Source organism: Orycteropus afer, unplaced genomic scaffold (genome assembly GCF_000298275.1).
Source record: "Orycteropus afer afer isolate SDZICR_OR568_19922 unplaced genomic scaffold, OryAfe1.0 scaffold00002, whole genome shotgun sequence".
Taxonomy (NCBI): Eukaryota; Metazoa; Chordata; class Mammalia; order Tubulidentata; family Orycteropodidae; genus Orycteropus; species Orycteropus afer.
The window spans coordinates 3,307,812-3,325,221 of NW_006921589.1; the positions used below are offsets into that span (position 1 = coordinate 3,307,812).

Sequence of the window (17,410 nt, forward strand, 5' to 3'; positions counted from 1 at the left end):
TTTCAGTAGAACATCCAGACTAAGACTAGGAAGAAGGACCTGGCAATCTACTTAAAAAAGAAAACTGGTCCCTGAGATTGTTGTGAATAGTGGCAAGACATTGATACAGTGCCAGAAGATGAGAGCTCTTCAGTTTGGAAGGCACTCAGTATACGACTGGGGAAGACCTGCCTCCTCAAGTAGAATCTGCTTTAATGACGTAGGTGGAGTGTAACTTTTGGGACCTTCAGTTGCTGATGTGGCAAGACTCAAAATGAGAAGAAACAGCTGCAAACGTCCATTAATAATCAGAATGTGGAATGTACAAAGTAGCAATCTAGGAAAACTAGAAATCATCAAAAATGAAACGGAATGCATGAAGATCAATATCCTAAGCGTTGTTGTTGTTGTTGTTGTTATGTGCCATCGAGTCGGACCCGACTCATAGCGACCCCTCCTTGGGTTTCTGAGGCAGTATCACTACGGAAGTAGATTGCCTCATCTTCCTTCCGAGGAGTGGCTGGTGGGTTTGAACCGCCAGCCTTCTGGTTAGCAGTCAAGTGCCTTAGGCACTATGCTACCAGAGCTCCTATCCTAAGTGTTAGTGAGCTGAAATGGACTGGTATTAGCTATTTTGAATCAGACAGTCATCTGGTCTACTATGCCAAGAATGACAAATTGAGGAGGGATATCATTGCATTCACTGTCAAAACAAACATTTCAGTATCGATCCTGAAGTACAACACTGTCAGTGATGGGATAATATCTATATGCCTACAAGGAAGTCCACTTTATACAATTAATATTTGAATTTATGCACCGACTACTAATGCCAGAGATGAAGGAATTAAAGATTTTACCAGTGTCTGCAGTTGGAAATTGATCAAACATGCAATCAAGATGCATTGATAATTACTGATGATTGGAATGTGAAAGTTGGAAACAAACAAAGATAGGTAGTTGGAAAATAGGACATTGGTGATACAAACACCAGAGATTACATGATAGAATTTTGCAAGACAATGACCTATTCTGTAGAAATCCCTTTCCAACAACATAAACAGCAACTATGCACATGGACTTCATCGGCTTGTGTATGCAGAGTCCAATAGACTACATCTGTGGAAAGAAGCTATAAACAAGCTCAACATTATCAGGCAGAACAAGGCCAGGGGCTGACTGTGGAGCAGACCATCAATGCTCATATGCAAGTTCAAATTGAAACTGAAGAAAATTAAATCAAATACGTTCGAGCCCAATTACAACCTTGATAATATCTCACCTGAAATTAGAGATCATATCAATAGAAGATTGATGGTTCAAACCCACCAGCCACTCCACAGAAGGAAGACTGAGCAATCTGCTTCAGTAAAGATTTACTGCCTCAGAATCCCAAAGGGAGTCGCTGTGAGTTGAATTGACTTGATGGCAGTGAGTTTGATTTTTCTGGTATTGAACAGGTTCTAATGACCCAAGACCAGACAAGTTGTGAGATGACACTTCATACATGATGAAAGCAAAAGGTCATTAAAAAGCTCACATCTTTCTCCTGAGGAGAGGGTGGTGATTTGATCCACCAGTCTTTCGATTAGCAGTCAAGCATTTAACCACAGCATCACTAGGGCCTCTAGCACTCTCAGGAGTCTAGTTAAATGACAATAGTCAGGGAAAGAGGAAGATCCAAGATAGCACCAAGATCCCTTGCTTGGTAAATGCCAATAATCAAATAGAAACACAAAAAGTTTCCAAGTTGATTCCAACTCATGGCAACACCATGTTTGTCACAGCAGAACTGCATGCCATAAGCTTTCAGTAGTTCAGTGGCCATGATCTCTCAGGAGTAGATCGCCAGGCCTTTTGCCAAGGCACCTCTGGGCAGATTCAAACCAGTAACACTTCCATTAGTAGCCAAGTGCTTAGGTGCTCGCGCCACCCGGGACCTCCATAACTGAGATACAGAACCCAGAAACCCCTCTTAAAAAAATCATTGACAATGCAGTTGTTTTGAAACCAAGCTTCAGTGATATGCCACAGTATTAACCATGTAAAATCTCATTTTGATTTGGGAAATTGCAGAATATCCTGGTGGAGCAGCTGTACATGTGTGTGGAGTTTCTTTGGAAGTCCGAGAGATACGAACTCATTGCTGATGTCAACAAACCCATCATTGCTGTCTTCGAGAAGCAGAGAGACTTCAAAGTATGTTTTACAAATACCTAGAAGTTGGTTGAAATCTCCTCCTTGAACTGGGTGGATTACTTAACGATTCTCAAAAGCAGATAGACCCTAGTTTATGGTCAGAATCATCTTCATGCCTTTCATTTTATGCTTTCAGAAATTATCAGATCTCTACTATGACATTCACCGGTCATATCTGAAAGTTGCAGAGGTGGTGAACTCAGAGAAGCGACTGTTTGGTCGCTACTATCGTGTGGCATTTTATGGGCAGGTAAGTTCACTAGAAGAAATGTCTCTAAATTCTCTTGAGCAGTTGAGTGCTGTGTTTCATTCTGTATGTGCCAATGGACTGGGGCGTGTGTGTATGTGGCTTCGAGTGTATCTGAGTAAATCTGAGCATTTCTCCAGGTGTGACTGTGTATACATTTGCTCCTGGGAATGTACTAAAGTGGAAAACAAATTAGCAGAGAAATCTGGGAGCCTTAAACAGATGGAGCTAAACACAATGATTCCTAACTTCTTGGAAGAAGAGGACACTATCATTGTCTTATATGCCATCATCCTCTACTCCCCAGTTCACCCCAAAATATCAAGTAGGGCTTTCTGTCATATGTTAAAGCCAAATTCAATGGAAAATGTTTTAAGAAATGAATTTCTCCATAACCATGGCTTTCTAGGACATCAAGCAATTGAGGGTCCACCATGTCAAAGTTAGAAACTTTTGACTTTACAGTCATGCAAGTTCTTTTCATCTTTCAAACTACCGCAGTTTTTAGGCAGAATACTATATGGTTGGTGCTTTTCCTGTATCATCAGTCAATGTCATTTTTAAAGTTAACTCTGAGCTTACCACAGAAGTCATGAACAAGATTGAACGTATTAGCTAATGATAGCATTGGCCTGAAAGTGACCCTATTATATGTGAATTATGAATGTCTCTGAGCACTGCCTTAGATGGGATAAACCCAGGCACCCTCCCGTTTGCTCTCAAGGAGGCTTGTGATGCTATTACTTTTCAGCCAGACTGCTTCAAACTCTGTCTTATGGATGAGAATTTCATTCTTTCATTTTCACAGTTGGAATGGCTCTCAGACCTGTCCCTTCCCTTTTGTCCCCTCGTGTGAAAACACTGAACTTCCTGTTCTCCTCAGGGCCTTTTAAGGCTGCCCCTGCAGGAATCAAACCAGCTTAGTCATTCTAGATCATTTCTGTTGAAGTCTATTGGAAAGCATCTTCTTTGCTCCCCGCCCCATCACCAATGGCAGCTTTAAAATGAACTTCTCAACTAAGAAAGACAGTTGTTATTTATTGGGAAAGACGGTGTCACTGAGCAGCCTCTTACCATAAAGCAGTTCATCCGACTCAGATTTTCCTCACTGCTCAGGAACGCTGGGGGCGTGGAGACAGGAGGCTAGTCATTGCAGGGAGCGATGACCTAACTAAACCCATGTAAAATGGTTAACCTGCTCTGAAGAATGGAGATCTGGGGACACAGGCTAGTGAAAGTGCAGTCATTTTCCTAAGTCCAAGGAAAAGGAACTGAGCTATCTGAAGGGAGAGTGTGTATCAGCAGGAGAGAGAGAAGGGAATCACAGGAGAGGAAATGAACAGTCTGTGACCAACGTGAGACATTAGTCAAGCAAGTGCCAGAGAAAGCTCTCAGAGAGATGTGGCAGTTGAGGGTCTGCAGGGGAAAGACAGAATTCCAGGGAAGTGGCCACAGGCCAACTGACAGCACCAAAGTGGCATATAATATGTGTGCTTGGCTAACCAATGCTTGACTTTACAAATGTTCAGGCCATCTTTCCAACAAGAAGGTAATGAACGCTCATATTATTTCATTTACTCACGGTCGTGAAAGCCAGATCACTTAACTGATGGTTTCTGCAAGTCAACATCTAAGATACAGGCTGTTAAACAGGTTGAAATGAATCACACTGCCTTCCAACCAGTTGTTAACACAGATGTTTACTCTTTTCTTCTTTTGGTCTTGATGGTTCCAGGCTGTGGTAAGTTCTCTCTCCCTCTCTGTCCGTGTGCATGTTCTAATAGTCCTCACACATCCCTCCTATGGTTGTACTGAACCGTAACTTTTTTGTGCAAATCAACGTTTAGTCCAAAGGATGAAATAATCTCATGCTCGTTCATTTTGGAGTCATTCTGCATTTCTTGAACTACATTGGGTTTCTTAGAGTTATCAGAATTACAAAAATGTATCCTTTATTGTTCATATATTTTCTTTCTACAGAAATGTAGTCTGAGAGCTGACACACACAGAGATTAATAGGGGTACCAAATCTTGAAACATGTACATGGTAGGCTCAGCATTGGAGATTTCCTGCTCAGACCAGGTTACTGTGTATTACGTTTAGGAACAAGAACATGGTGGCCGGAGCTTCAGTTCTGGAGTGGTGGCTGACGAAGGGGCACCTTCCTAGAGTCTTGAAAGGCCTCTGCCCTTTTCCAGAGGAGTATCCTGGAGAGGGGCTGTCTGTGGTCGTAACTCAAAGCATTCTCAGAGGTAGTGGGAAGCGTCAAAATGCACATCCCGATGCAAAAGACAGTGGAATAAACCTTTACCCCGTGGGCCAGGGCAAGCCTCAAGAAAGGCAGAAAGAAGTGATGCAGTAAATTTGGAAAACGGGCCTAGGCAGGAATAAGCTGCCAGGACCTGAAGCTTTGAGACCAAGAATTTTCTTCATATGACTTTGAACTATATGAAATTGCTCATAACCAACTTTTTGTTTACTTACAAAATCAGCAACTTCACATGGTTCAATCTGTTACTGATTAAACTGAAAAGTTCATTCAAGAGCCGCACATTGTCTACCCAGATTCAGCTCTGCTTGTCTGCCCGGCACATACTTTTTTGTAATTCTTTAAAGTCCTTCCCCTTTCCATACCATACCAATATTTTCTACCTTCATTTATAAATTTGTGGTCCTTGGTTCTTAACTCACCTACTAAACGAATACTTGAAAACCCCTTACTAAAAGGACTGAGGGGGACAATGGGGGAGGACGGGGGAGCTACTTTCAAATGACTTAACTTTGTTCTTTTTCCAGACTCCTCAGTACAGCGGGCTGATGCCTTTGTTGTTGTTATTGTTATTGTCGTGTTTTGTTTGTTTTGTTTTGTTTTATTCAGCCAGTATTCTCGATTGTCACTTACATTAAGTTTCAACGTGACCTTAAAAGACCAGGCATGTTTTTAAATCTGCAGACGTGAGAACATGCATAAGCACAGCACCCTATGAGCTCACACCCCAGCTGTTTCTGAACAAGTGGAACTAATGGAAGTGGTCGTGATAAGCAGCAAATTAGAGCCAGCCTCAGTGATCATTATTCAGATGACACTCATACCTCTCCCAGACACCAAGGAGGAGTGTGAACTCTGGGATTCAGCAGGGGCACGCAGCACACATCGCTTCTCTCTTGCTGATAAATACCAGATGGTCTTGAGCATGACCCAGAAGGGGAACAGAACAGAGTTTCCAGTGATCTTAGATAAAGTCTCCACTACTTGGTTAGCATAGTCCCCAGGCACAGAAGTAATTTCTTTTTCGTGATAGCACTTTCCAAACTCAAACCCACTGCCGTCGAGTTGATTCCAACTCATAGTGACACCCATTGGGTATCCAAGGTGGTAAATCTTTACAGAAGTAGATTGCCCTGTCTTCCTTCCACAGAGTGGCTGGTGGGTTTGAACCCCCAACCTTCTGGTTAGCAGTCAGATGCCTTATGCACTGCACCACCAGAGCTCTTTGGATAGTCCCTGTAAAATACATCTCTTAACATCCAACTTAACATCTTGCCATCATCATGTTACAAAAATTGTGGATATACAATTTAAAATATGCTCTTTTCATCCACATAAGCCTGTGGATAAATATTTTAGCATCCCGTAAGACTAGTGTTTTGATTTTATAGTATTGATTAGGACATTTAATATTAATTGTGTCTGCAATTAATGATGAGTTAGAAAACAAATTGAATTAATGATGATACTAGAAAACAAATTGAAAAGTGCTCTTTCATTGCAGAACCCTTAAAAATGCAGGTCTTGGATGACATAAAGTGTCTAATGCAGTAGCTGGCAGGCACCACTAGCTCTGGAAATTTTACACAGAGTTGATTATATAACACATCCTCCAATGTGTCCCTAAAGTACTTAATTTCCAGAGGAATGAAAGGACAGTCATGATCAGACATCAACAGCAGTCAGTGAAATCCTCAGGCACTGGTGTTTAGCATGAAATAAACCAGGAAATGCCTCTTGCATGTCTGCAAAAACTGGACGTCCTTGAAATTGATGCAATGAAAAATGTAGAAGAATGTTCCCAAGTCACCAAAGGATATAGTTCTGTGCTTCTCAATCAAGCCTTCTTGATTGTAAATGCATCTCAGAATCTTGACAGAAAAGGGATGGCAGGAAGTGGGTGGAGAAGAAGAGAAAGGAGGTGCATGAACTGTTTGAGAACTACTGTCTCCATCTTGAGATGTCATACATGCTTCCTCTCCCCACCTATCTCAAAGTTGCTGTCACAGAGTTATATATATAAACATGACAATTGAGTTTACGTTTATATTAAACATTTCTCTGCATTCTTGTAGCTTCTCCTTTCTTAGCATTTGGCCTATCATTTACATTTTCTGACCCTTCTTTTTCACATTAGATTCCTCTTTGAATGCATCATTCTGCTTACGCATTTGAAATCTAATATAAAGCAGGGCCATTTATATTTGACATCCCTGAGCTGATTTGTAGGAGCTCTGGTGGCACAGTGGTTAAAGCATTCAGCTGCTAACCAAAAGGTTAGCAGTTCGAACACCCAAGAGGCTCCATGGGAGAAATATGAGGCAGCCGGTTTCCATAAAGATTTACAGCCTTGGTAACCTTAAGGGGCAATTCTCTGGCTCAATGGCAGTGGGAAGATGATTCAGGGCATTGAAAGATCCTGAATTATTTTCAGAAACCTCTAAGAAAGAGTCAACGATTTGGTTGTCACTGTTTTGAAGTACATTTTTATCATAATCTCTTCCTTTGAAATGTCATAGTCCATGCATGTTGGCTCTATTAACTCAAAGTGGTTGTTTAGCTAGAATGTGCCATATCCTGCACACAACAGAGGGGGCCTTTGTTGTTGTTGTTAGGTGTCATTGAGTCATCTCTGACTCATAGCGACCCTGTGCACAACAGAACGAAACACTGCCCGGTCCTGTTGCCAGCCTCACAGTCCTTGCTATACCTAAACCTATCGTTGCAGCCATTGTGTCAATCCATCTCATTGAGATCCTTCGTCTTTTTCACTGACCCGCTACTTTCCTTTCTCAAGCATGATATTCTTCTCCAAGGAATGGTCCCTTCTGACAACATGACCAAAGCAGGTGAGACGAAGTCTGGCCATTCTCGCTTCCAAGGAGCATTCTGGCTGCACTTCTTCCAGGATGGATTTGTTAGTTCTTCTGGCAGTCCATGGTACTTTCAGCATTCTTCACCAACACCACAGCACAAAACCATCCAATCTTCTTTGGTCTGCCTTATTCATTATCCAGCTCTTACGTGCATATGAGGCAGTTGAAAATACCATGGCTTTACTGCATTATAAAATGGCATTTTAAAAAAATCAAGCTAGAGGTGACATTTCCCACTGCCTTGATCATGCACTCTATCATAACTTCAGGGGTAAAAGCAAAAGAAAAACTGCCCCTGTCTCACCTCCCCATACCTCTGTTTTTCCAGATTTTTTGTCACCATTGCTACATGGGTGAAAGTGCTTTACATTTATAAAGCACCATACAGATGCAAGTTTTAATCATTATTCTTAGATTACCTTCTATCAGCCATGAAAAATAAGACATTGCAACATTTTATCAGTGTTTTCTAAATCAATAGAGATTTTCTTGAGCACACAAAAATGATGAAAAGCCACAGGGACAGCTACATTTCTTTCTGACCTCCAGTAGCTTCAGCCAGACCTTGAGAACTGTTTCCTTGATGATGAACTGGGCAGTCAGAAGAAACCAGGTGTACTTAAGTTCTTAACTCCTCCCTTAATTTAGTATATGGGGGGCACCTGGATTCCACAGAGAAAATATGTCCATGTCCCTTTAAGGAGGAAAAACTCTAAACATTGCCTCCCTCAGTTACCCTTCAAGCTTCCCTTTTCCTTACTTCCAATCAGCTGAATAAATTAATGTTAAACCACTTGTTCCTATGGAATTAAGATGATGACTTGGTTACTCTTTTTAATCCTTTGTAAGAATGTAAAAGATCTCCTAGTAAAGTAATTCAAATAATGAAATTACATGGACCAAAGTTGCATCAGGTTCCTGAAGAAACTGATTATAAATATACCAACACTTTGAAGCATAATGTATGTATTTTCTAATGCAAAGCATTGTGATTTTTTTTTTCTAAAATGATGTGAGATGAATGATGATTAGCATAGATACCTTTACATGCTATTCAGTGTTTCCCATGCTAGTTTCAACGACTGATTTAAAAAAAAAAACAACTCACTGCTGTGGAGTTGGATCAGACTCATAGGGACCCCTCCTTGGGTTTTTGAGGTGGCATCACTACGGAAGTACATTGGCCAACCATCCTTCCAAGGAGTGGCTGGTGGGTTTGAACTACCAGCCTCTGGTTAGCAGTCAAATGCCTTAGGCACTACACCACCTAAAAATGATACTTCTTTTTGAATAATGCCACAAATTACTCCCAACTTTGTGTTCTACCTCAAGATACCACGTGATGGCAGTCTTCCTCCACAATACGCACCATCACGCATTACCGTTCATCACCTCAAATAGGGAAAATATGCGTAAGATATTTCATGAGCTTGTGTGGCCTGCCTAGGGAAGGTTTACACTAAAACGTCTGATTCCGGTATTTTCTTATCGTTACTTCAGTCTCTTCTGGTTTTGAATTTTACAGTTTGCTAATCAATGCCTTGGATGAAGACCGAAAGGGACTTTGTTTTTTCAGTGACTGGTTTTTCTTGGACTTGTGATATGTAGTTGAAGTTCTGTAATAAAATTGGGGGTTCATTATCTTTCATAGGGCTTTTTTGAAGAAGAAGAAGGCAAAGAGTATATTTATAAAGAGCCTAAGCTGACAGGTCTCTCTGAGATTTCCCAGAGGCTGCTGAAGCTCTACGCAGATAAATTCGGAGCAGACAACGTGAAGATCATCCAGGATTCCAACAAGGTACAGGGCAGCCCACATCCACGCCCGCGCTTGGAAGTCACTTAAAGGGTTGTTTTGTGTCACCTCCATCTACGAAAGTTTTAATTTTTTGCCTAGATGCAAAATAAACTAAACTAGCTAGGTTTTTTCTTTTCTTTCTTTATTTATAATAATTTTTATTGGATGATTGGTTTGTTGGTGGTGTCATTTTGTCAAAAACAAAGGTTTATTTATGTTTTATTTGACTAATGTTGTTAGGCAGTTCCTAGAAACAAGTTAATGCATTCTTTTCTTCTCCAGTAGATCACTATTTTATTACTGCTATTTGAATAACACAGCCTTAAAGTGATCAGGTCCAGTGGTGAAACTGGAGGAAATAGCAAGTTGGAAGGAATTATTCAGTCAGAGAGATCTCTCTGCACTTTGAAATTATACCATTTTGAGATCAGTCTTCTATGCTAGTGATACACGTAGTGATTATATTATATTAACTTGTGAGCATCCTATTAACCTCCTCATGGCTCCAGAAAGCAAATGTTTACAGCCTAGATGACTCAGAAGTTTCTAATCTCCTTTGATTTATTCAGGCAACCTCTATTCAGCACCTGTTCCATGCCAGGTACAGGCCCAGGAGCTAGGATTACACACAGTGTTCCTTCCAGAGCTCACAGTTCACATGGGACTGAGAAGAGAAGGAAGTGTGCAAAACCAATGAAAGAGTGTAATGAAGTTAATGAACCAGAGAGCCTTAGTCCAACTAGCACAGAGGAAGTTCAGGGGAGGGACTTCCCTGACCAGTGCTTTCTGCATAGGCAACATTCACAGAGGAAGTGATACTTGGTCTGAGAATTGAAAGATGAGAAAGTGTTTGCCAGAAGCAGAGGGCATTCTGGGAGGGACTGGTATAAGCAGGGGTAGGGATAAAGAAGGGGAGGTGTGCTTCGAGAACAGCAGATCTTTAGAACACGTATTAGATGGGAGAGTGTGGCAGGAGACAGAGATGGAAATGCTATTGGTGCCCAATGGTGTAGGGCTCTGTTGGACCATAAAGAGGGACTACTTCCCCCCACACACACCCCATTCTCTTACAAAGCTAGTATCTGGAAAGATCTGGACATGAGATCATTGAGTTTGGGGAGAATTTGTTGAAGATATGTTCAGCATTCTCCGTCTTTGCTTGAACATGCAAGCACATTTTCCATCAAAGTAGACAGAGCTAGAATCACTCTGGTGGTGGCATTTCTAAGTGAAAGTACATACAGAGTTCCATGTGAGATGATAAAAATGCCACAGTTGGTGTCAGAAAAACTGGAGTGTCCATATCACCACTGGCGATCTTGGAGAAGCTAACTGACCACTCTGAACTTCCTTTTTTTTAACTATTAAATGGTTACAAATATACTATCTTGCAATGTATTTGTTAATAGCATCACAAGTAAATTCATGAGCTTCCTTAAATCTCTGGAATTGGATAGGCAGTAGATGGGTATATGGATGAAGAGAAGTTTGAAAATTCTTCAAAGTATGAAAAAAGGGACTAAAAATCATCTCTTCCAATGTTGAAGGAAATGCCTTTACTTTTTCTTGGGATCCTCACCTACTTTCCTTGTTATTTCTCACATGTTAAAAAACAAAGATGACACTAAGAAGACTAAGGTAAGCCAGGCCCAAGACATGGTATTTTCAGTTGCCTCATATGCATGCAAAAGCTGGACAATGAATAAGGAAGACTGAAGAAGAATTGATGCCCTTAAATTATGATGTTGATGGAAAAAAAAAAAAAAAATACACCATAGACTGCCAGAAGAACGAACAAATCTGTCTTGGAAGAAGTACAGTCAGAATGTTCTTAAAAGCAAGGATGGCAAGACTTCATTTCATGTATTTTAGGAATATTATCAGGAGGGACCAGTCCCTGAAGAAGGACATCATGCTTGGTCAAGGAGAAGGCTGGTCAAAAAGAGGAAAACCCTCATTGAGATGGATTGACAGCAGCTACAATGGACTCAAACATAGCACCAATTGTGAGAATGGTGCAGGACTGGGCCGTGCTTCGTTGTGTTGTACATGAGTCTCTATGAGTCAGAAGCAACTTGACAGCACCTAACACCACCACCACCAAAACAGAACAGCATTATATAGAATCATTGTGTACAATTATTTGTTGCAGATGAGAAAGGAATTTGAGAAATTTGAAAACAAAATATTTGCAAGCATGTGATGGAATAGTTAGATGATACATTGAACAGACAAAGAACTTCCTTCCTCATAAGCCTTGAGCCCATGGCCCCAGTCTAGAGACATGACCAAATCATAAAGGGACAAAGAGATGTATTTCTACTCTCAAGAAGTTTGCATTCTAGACCAAGGTGGACAATCATTATAGAAGAGAAAAAGCCAATTCAGTAATAAGCTAACATGGAATGCTTATGGTGCCAAGTCTAAGTTTCAGGAGAGATGGCCCTGTCCTACCTTGGTCCTGTCTGCTAGGCCACAGGCCAGCCACATAGTCTGTCTAAGGTCCCATCCAGTTCTGAAATCTTATGGTTGCCTGCTTTTCTCCAAGGGGTGAGGGACAGCCTCCTTGGGATGCTAGCTGAAGAAAGTCAGAGCTTCTTGACTTTATTTCAGGAGCACTCGATAGCTCACCGCTCTTTCTTTTCCTTTATTCTGTTAACACAGGTCAACCCCAAAGATTTGGACCCCAAATATGCCTACATCCAGGTAACGTATGTCACACCATTCTTCGAGGAAAAGGAAATAGAGGACCGGAAGACAGATTTCGAGATGCATCACAACATCAACCGCTTTGTCTTTGAGACCCCCTTTACGCTGTCAGGCAAGAAGCATGGCGGAGTGGAGGAGCAATGCAAGCGGAGGACGATCCTGACAAGTAGGTGCAGCTGGAAGCAAGAGCCTTGTCTTCAAGGAAGGTGCCTCTGTTAGGCGGGGTTAGTGGAAATCAAAACGTACCCAAAATTTGTTAACTTGTCAATATGTGTCCAGAATCTCCCCCTCTTCTGTACCAGGAGTTCCTGGGTACAGACAGTTAATGTGCTCAGCTGCTGATTGAAAGACTGGGGGTTGGAGTCCACCCAGAGGACTCCTCAAAAGACAGTCCTGCCAATCTACTTCTGAAAGATCATGGCCACTGAAAACCTTGTGGGGCGCAGTTCTACTCTGACATACTCAGGGTCACCATGGATGGGTCGGAATCAACTCTATGGCAACTGGTTATTTTGTATTCACAGTGAGACCCTTGAGATGTCAACCAGAGAGGAAGTTGTCAATAGAGTTACTTTAGCCACCTCTTCCCTTTAGATCTTAACATCATCAGGCAGTGTCTTGGGAAAGGCACTCTGAACTTCCCTTTCCTTTCTCCTCTTCCTCTGAATCCTCCCTCAGTCACCTTAGAGTTAGAAGCTCACATAATTGTGTACTTTGAGGTAGTTTTCTAAACCTCTCTGGGATTTCGGTTCCTCATCTATCAGATGAAAGCAGGCAGTGATCTCCAGCATCCCTCCTCTTCCTAATGAGATCTGTTCTATGAGCTAGGCATCCTTTCATTGACAGCATTCAGTGAGTGCCTAGGTGTTGGGCACTGTTCCACATGCTGCCATTTCAAATAATTAAGACATGATTCCTGTCCTTGAGGTATTCACAGTCTGGTAGGAGAAGAGCCAAGAAAAACAAGAATTTCAGGTGAGCACAGCATGATGATGAAGTGGAAACACATGTGAGTGGCTCCTAAGGCAGACTGATGGTGAAGGAGATGAGCGAAGGGATTCTAGAGGAAGTTCTACCTAAGCTGTCTTGAGAGATGAGCAGTCCTAGGTTATGCCATAGACGTAGGCAAGGAGAGAGCCATGACATCCAAACTATGAGAAACGTCCACCTTCAATGAATTTCTCCAGAACTTTTGAAATAATAATTTTTTTTTTAACAAAACTATTATCATGTGTGCTAAACCCCAAATCCACAACTGTTTCTGTTGTTGTTATGTGCCATCAAGTCAGACCCGAATCATAGCGACCCCTCCTTGGGTTTCTAAGGCAGTATCACTACAGAAGTAGATTGCCCAACCTTCCTTCCAAAAAGTGGCTGGTGGGTTTGAACCGACAGCCTTCTGGTTAGCAGTCAAATGCCTTAGGCATTATGCTACCAGAGCTCCTCTGTTTCTGTTGAGTCAATTCCAGTTCATAGTGACCTTGTAGGACAGAGTAGAACTGCCCCATAAGGTTTCCAAGGCTGTAATCTTTATGGAAGCAGAATACCACGCTTTCTTCCATGAAGCAGCTGATGGGTTCCAACTGCTGACCTTTCAGTTAGCAGCCAAGCACTTAATGACTGCATCACCAGGGCTCTTTAAATGTATACTTCTCAGTAGACAGTCAGGTATTCCTTAGTGTGGTTCAGTGTAGCTTTTGCTTGAAGTATATATTAGCATTGGAGCCATACCTGTTTAGAGAGACCCTTTGAGAGACTCTAAAGGTTAGTTCAGCCGCGAGGATAGGTACATGTTAGCTAGATAAGGGAGAAGAGCGTGTCCAGCCAGAGCAGCCTGGGCAAAAGCTAGGAAGTGTGAGAACGTGTGGCACATAGAAAAAATAGATCACAAACAAAAGTAGCATCCAATATGGAATGAACTATGTAGCATGAAAAAACAAGGTCCTCTGAGAGTTGGGGGAATCTTTGGCTCTTCACTAATCCTCAGTGTTTGAATTCTCTTGTATTGCTCTCGGGCAGCAAGTCACTTGTTCCCCTATGTGAAGAAGAGGATACAAGTCGTAAGCCAGTCAAGCACAGAACTGAATCCTATTGAAGTGGCCATTGATGAAATGTCCAGGAAGGTCTCGGAGCTCAATCAGCTTTGCACCATGGAGGAAGTAGACATGATCAGACTGCAGCTCAAACTCCAAGGAAGTGTCAGTGTGAAGGTGAGCATTGCCCACAGCTGAGATGCCCATGGTTAGTGGAGACTTGGTAGAAAGCACCCTTGGAATTTTTTTCACAAAGGATATAAAGAATATTTTCCTGTTTGTGGTATCACCAACACCTTTATCTGCATCTTTAAAAACCTGTAGAGCTTAAGTACATGTTGATGCTCTCAAACACCATTCTAGAGATGCCTTTCTTAAGTTTGTGGTGGTTGTTAACTGCAGTGGAATCGGCATGTGGCTTATGGCAACCCCACATGGTACAGAGTAGAGCTACTCCAGAGAGTTTTCATAGTTGTAATCTTTTATGGAAGTACATTGCCAGGCCTGTCTTCCTCAGAGCTGCTGGAGGGGCTCAAACTGCCAACCTTTCCATTAGGAGCCAATGGCAAACCAATTGTGGTCCCTTGGTTCTAAATAAAATTGCTTTTTCCTCAGTCCTCCCACCCCATATTCTCTGGATAAACTGTGTCCTTCATTCCAATGAGTGAATGAATAAACGTGTTACTCATATACATATCTGCCATTAAGAGCCTTATAACACTGTTCAAAAACAAACCCTAAGAAGGCTATGAGTTTGTAAAACAGGCAGCAGTATGGATCTGTCAGGGTCTTGACAAGAGCCATGTGTCAGTTCTCAGGAAGTGACTAAGAATATAAAACATAAACTATTTGCAAAACTGTGATAAGTGTTTATGAAAATGCGCAAGGGCTGGCATGATGTTAGCAACACTGCAGAGCCGTTACTACCCTAGACCTGAAAGGAGGGTTAGTGAAAGCCAGAAAGGGGAGCCCAGAGAGCTACCTGGTGACAGACAGGTGCGGCCTTTGCTAGAGGGTTGCAAGGAGGAAGCTTGGGCTGAATACTCTGACTAGGGCCTGGACTAGGGTGAGGCCCCAGAAACTTAATAATCAATATAAATAATAGTTTGATACATTATTTTTGAAAAAGCAATTAATGCAAAAAATCTAATAAAATATTAATATGTAAAATAAAGAATCAGTCACAGTGCCCTGCCAAGCTGCATTAGTGCCTGAGGCAAAAGGAAAAAATCAGTAATGCTGATCTTGATACTGACCTCCCTTTCCTCTTCCCCACCCACTTCTTGTCTACAACCCCCACTGGTTGATCCCAATCAAAAGCCGGGAGGCCAGGGAGCTGTTCATATAGGACAGCCTCCCTAAGCACAGATCTGAGTGAAGGAGAATGCAGAGGTGATCTGGTGGAGGAAAGGGACATACCCAAAACCGTGGCAGCCTTCTACAGCCATGGTCATCCCTGTGGCCATGGACTTCTGAAGACTGTTCACAAGGTCTTAGCGTCCTTCTTTTTCCTTACTTATTCCAAGCCCCAAAGCCAGCTCTGGTGGCATAGTGCCTAAGGCATTTGACTGCTAATCAGAGGGCTGCTAATAACAGTGGCTACTCCTTCCAGCTGTGGGGGCCAGAGAAAGTTCAATAAAGGAGATGGTTTAATCCTCAGCCAAAACTCTTGTCCCCAATAGGTTAACGCTGGACCAATGGCCTATGCACGAGCTTTTCTTGAAGAAACCAATGCAAAGAAATATCCTGACAACCAAGTAAAGCTTCTGAAGGAAATCTTCAGGTCAGCCTCTTGTTGTTGGAATGTTCTTCTTTAAGCTCCTTCAGACAGGGGGTCAGAAATTCCCCAGGTAGCTGCCTGCCCAGCCCTCTTCTTGGGAGCAGGCTCTATGGGCAACCTAACTTTAAGTTGTTACTTTCTAAGGTCAGTTTTTAATTTATTCATTGTTATCATGACAGGCAATTTGCAGATGCATGTGGGCAAGCCCTTGATGTGAATGAGCGCCTAATCAAGGAGGACCAGGTGGAGTACCAGGAGGAGTTGAGATCCCACTATAAAGACATGCTCAGTGAACTCTCTGCAGTCATGAATGAGCAGGTAAGTCTCTCCTTGGTGAGGCTAGGGCAGTTAGTAAATGGAAAGTGTCCATTGTATCCCTGGTGTAAGAAGAACCAGAAATCACTATACCTTAAATGAACACCATGTTGCTGAATTGTTCTCTCCACAATGCACAACACTCCTTGCTTCAGAACACACATCAGATTGTGGGAGGTAGGGGCGCTGTGTAAAAAGAGGCTAGACAGCAAACACATCCTGCAGTTTTCACAGGTGTGTGTTCGAACCATATGACTGTTAGCTTCCAGAACAGTGGGTCCTCTTAGACAGCTGAGGAACATTGGGTGGCATTCCCACTAAGCTTTCCTACCACTCCCATCATCACTGTCTGAGGACCTCACAGACACTCTTCTACCCCCCACCTCTCAGCTTTGATAGCAAATGGACTTCCTTCCACAGTGAGTTCCACAATTCTGCCACTAGGGGTCTATGCATACTCAGGAAGAATACCAAGATGTGGTCATGGACCCTGGAGACTAAAGATCAGGCTTACTGGTCTGATAGAGATTACTGGAACCCCTGAGACTATGGCCCTTAGCTACCCTTTAACCTGGAGCTGAAGTCACTACCATGTCTGAACTGTCAGCCACACAATAGACGGGCCTATAAGGTGACAAGGGTAATCGCTCCTTCGAGCAGTCAACCATAAGAGGTCTAAAGGGCAGCATTTGTCCAGAGATAAAGCTGAGGAGGCAGGGATGGCTAGGAAAGAAGGACAAAGGGAATTAGGAAACAGGGAGGAAGTGGGAAAAGTGCTGCTACAATGTGGGGACTGCAGTCAATGTCATGAAACAAAATACATATGAACTAACTCACTGCTGTCAAGTCGAACCCAACTCACAGTGACCCCTCCTTGGGTTTCCGAGGTGGTATCTCTACAGAAGTAGATTGCCCAACCTTCCTTCCAAGGAGTGGTTGGTGGGTTTGAACCACCAGCCTTCTGATTAGCAGTCAAATGCCTTAGGCCCTATGCCACTAGAGAAATGGTGAATAAAAAACTTTTTTTTCCTGTAAACTTTCATCTCGATCACAATAAAAGTTAAGGAAAAAGAAACTGGCCTCCTCAAGGTGTACAGATTTGGGCTGAAGTTCAGCTTCTCACCCTACAAGCAAGGTGGCCATGATTCTGGCATGTAGCCAGCATTTGGGGCAGGGCTGTGAACAAATTGTGGGCCTTCAGTAATCA

The 17,410-nt window shown here is 42.4% G+C and overlaps 1 protein-coding gene across 1 annotated transcript in view; it reads left to right on the forward strand.

Moving 5' to 3' along the window:
* DOCK10 (dedicator of cytokinesis 10) overlaps window positions 1-17,410 on the forward strand; it is a 242,485-nt gene that overhangs the window by 222,300 nt on the left and 2,775 nt on the right. The window contains exons 49-55 of the mRNA XM_007955659.2: window positions 2,056-2,178; window positions 2,315-2,428; window positions 9,223-9,369; window positions 12,031-12,241; window positions 14,095-14,285; window positions 15,791-15,891; window positions 16,068-16,206. Of these exons, the coding sequence (XP_007953850.1) occupies window positions 2,056-2,178; window positions 2,315-2,428; window positions 9,223-9,369; window positions 12,031-12,241; window positions 14,095-14,285; window positions 15,791-15,891; window positions 16,068-16,206 (1,026 nt within the window). The remainder of the gene's footprint in view (window positions 1-2,055; window positions 2,179-2,314; window positions 2,429-9,222; window positions 9,370-12,030; window positions 12,242-14,094; window positions 14,286-15,790; window positions 15,892-16,067; window positions 16,207-17,410) is intronic.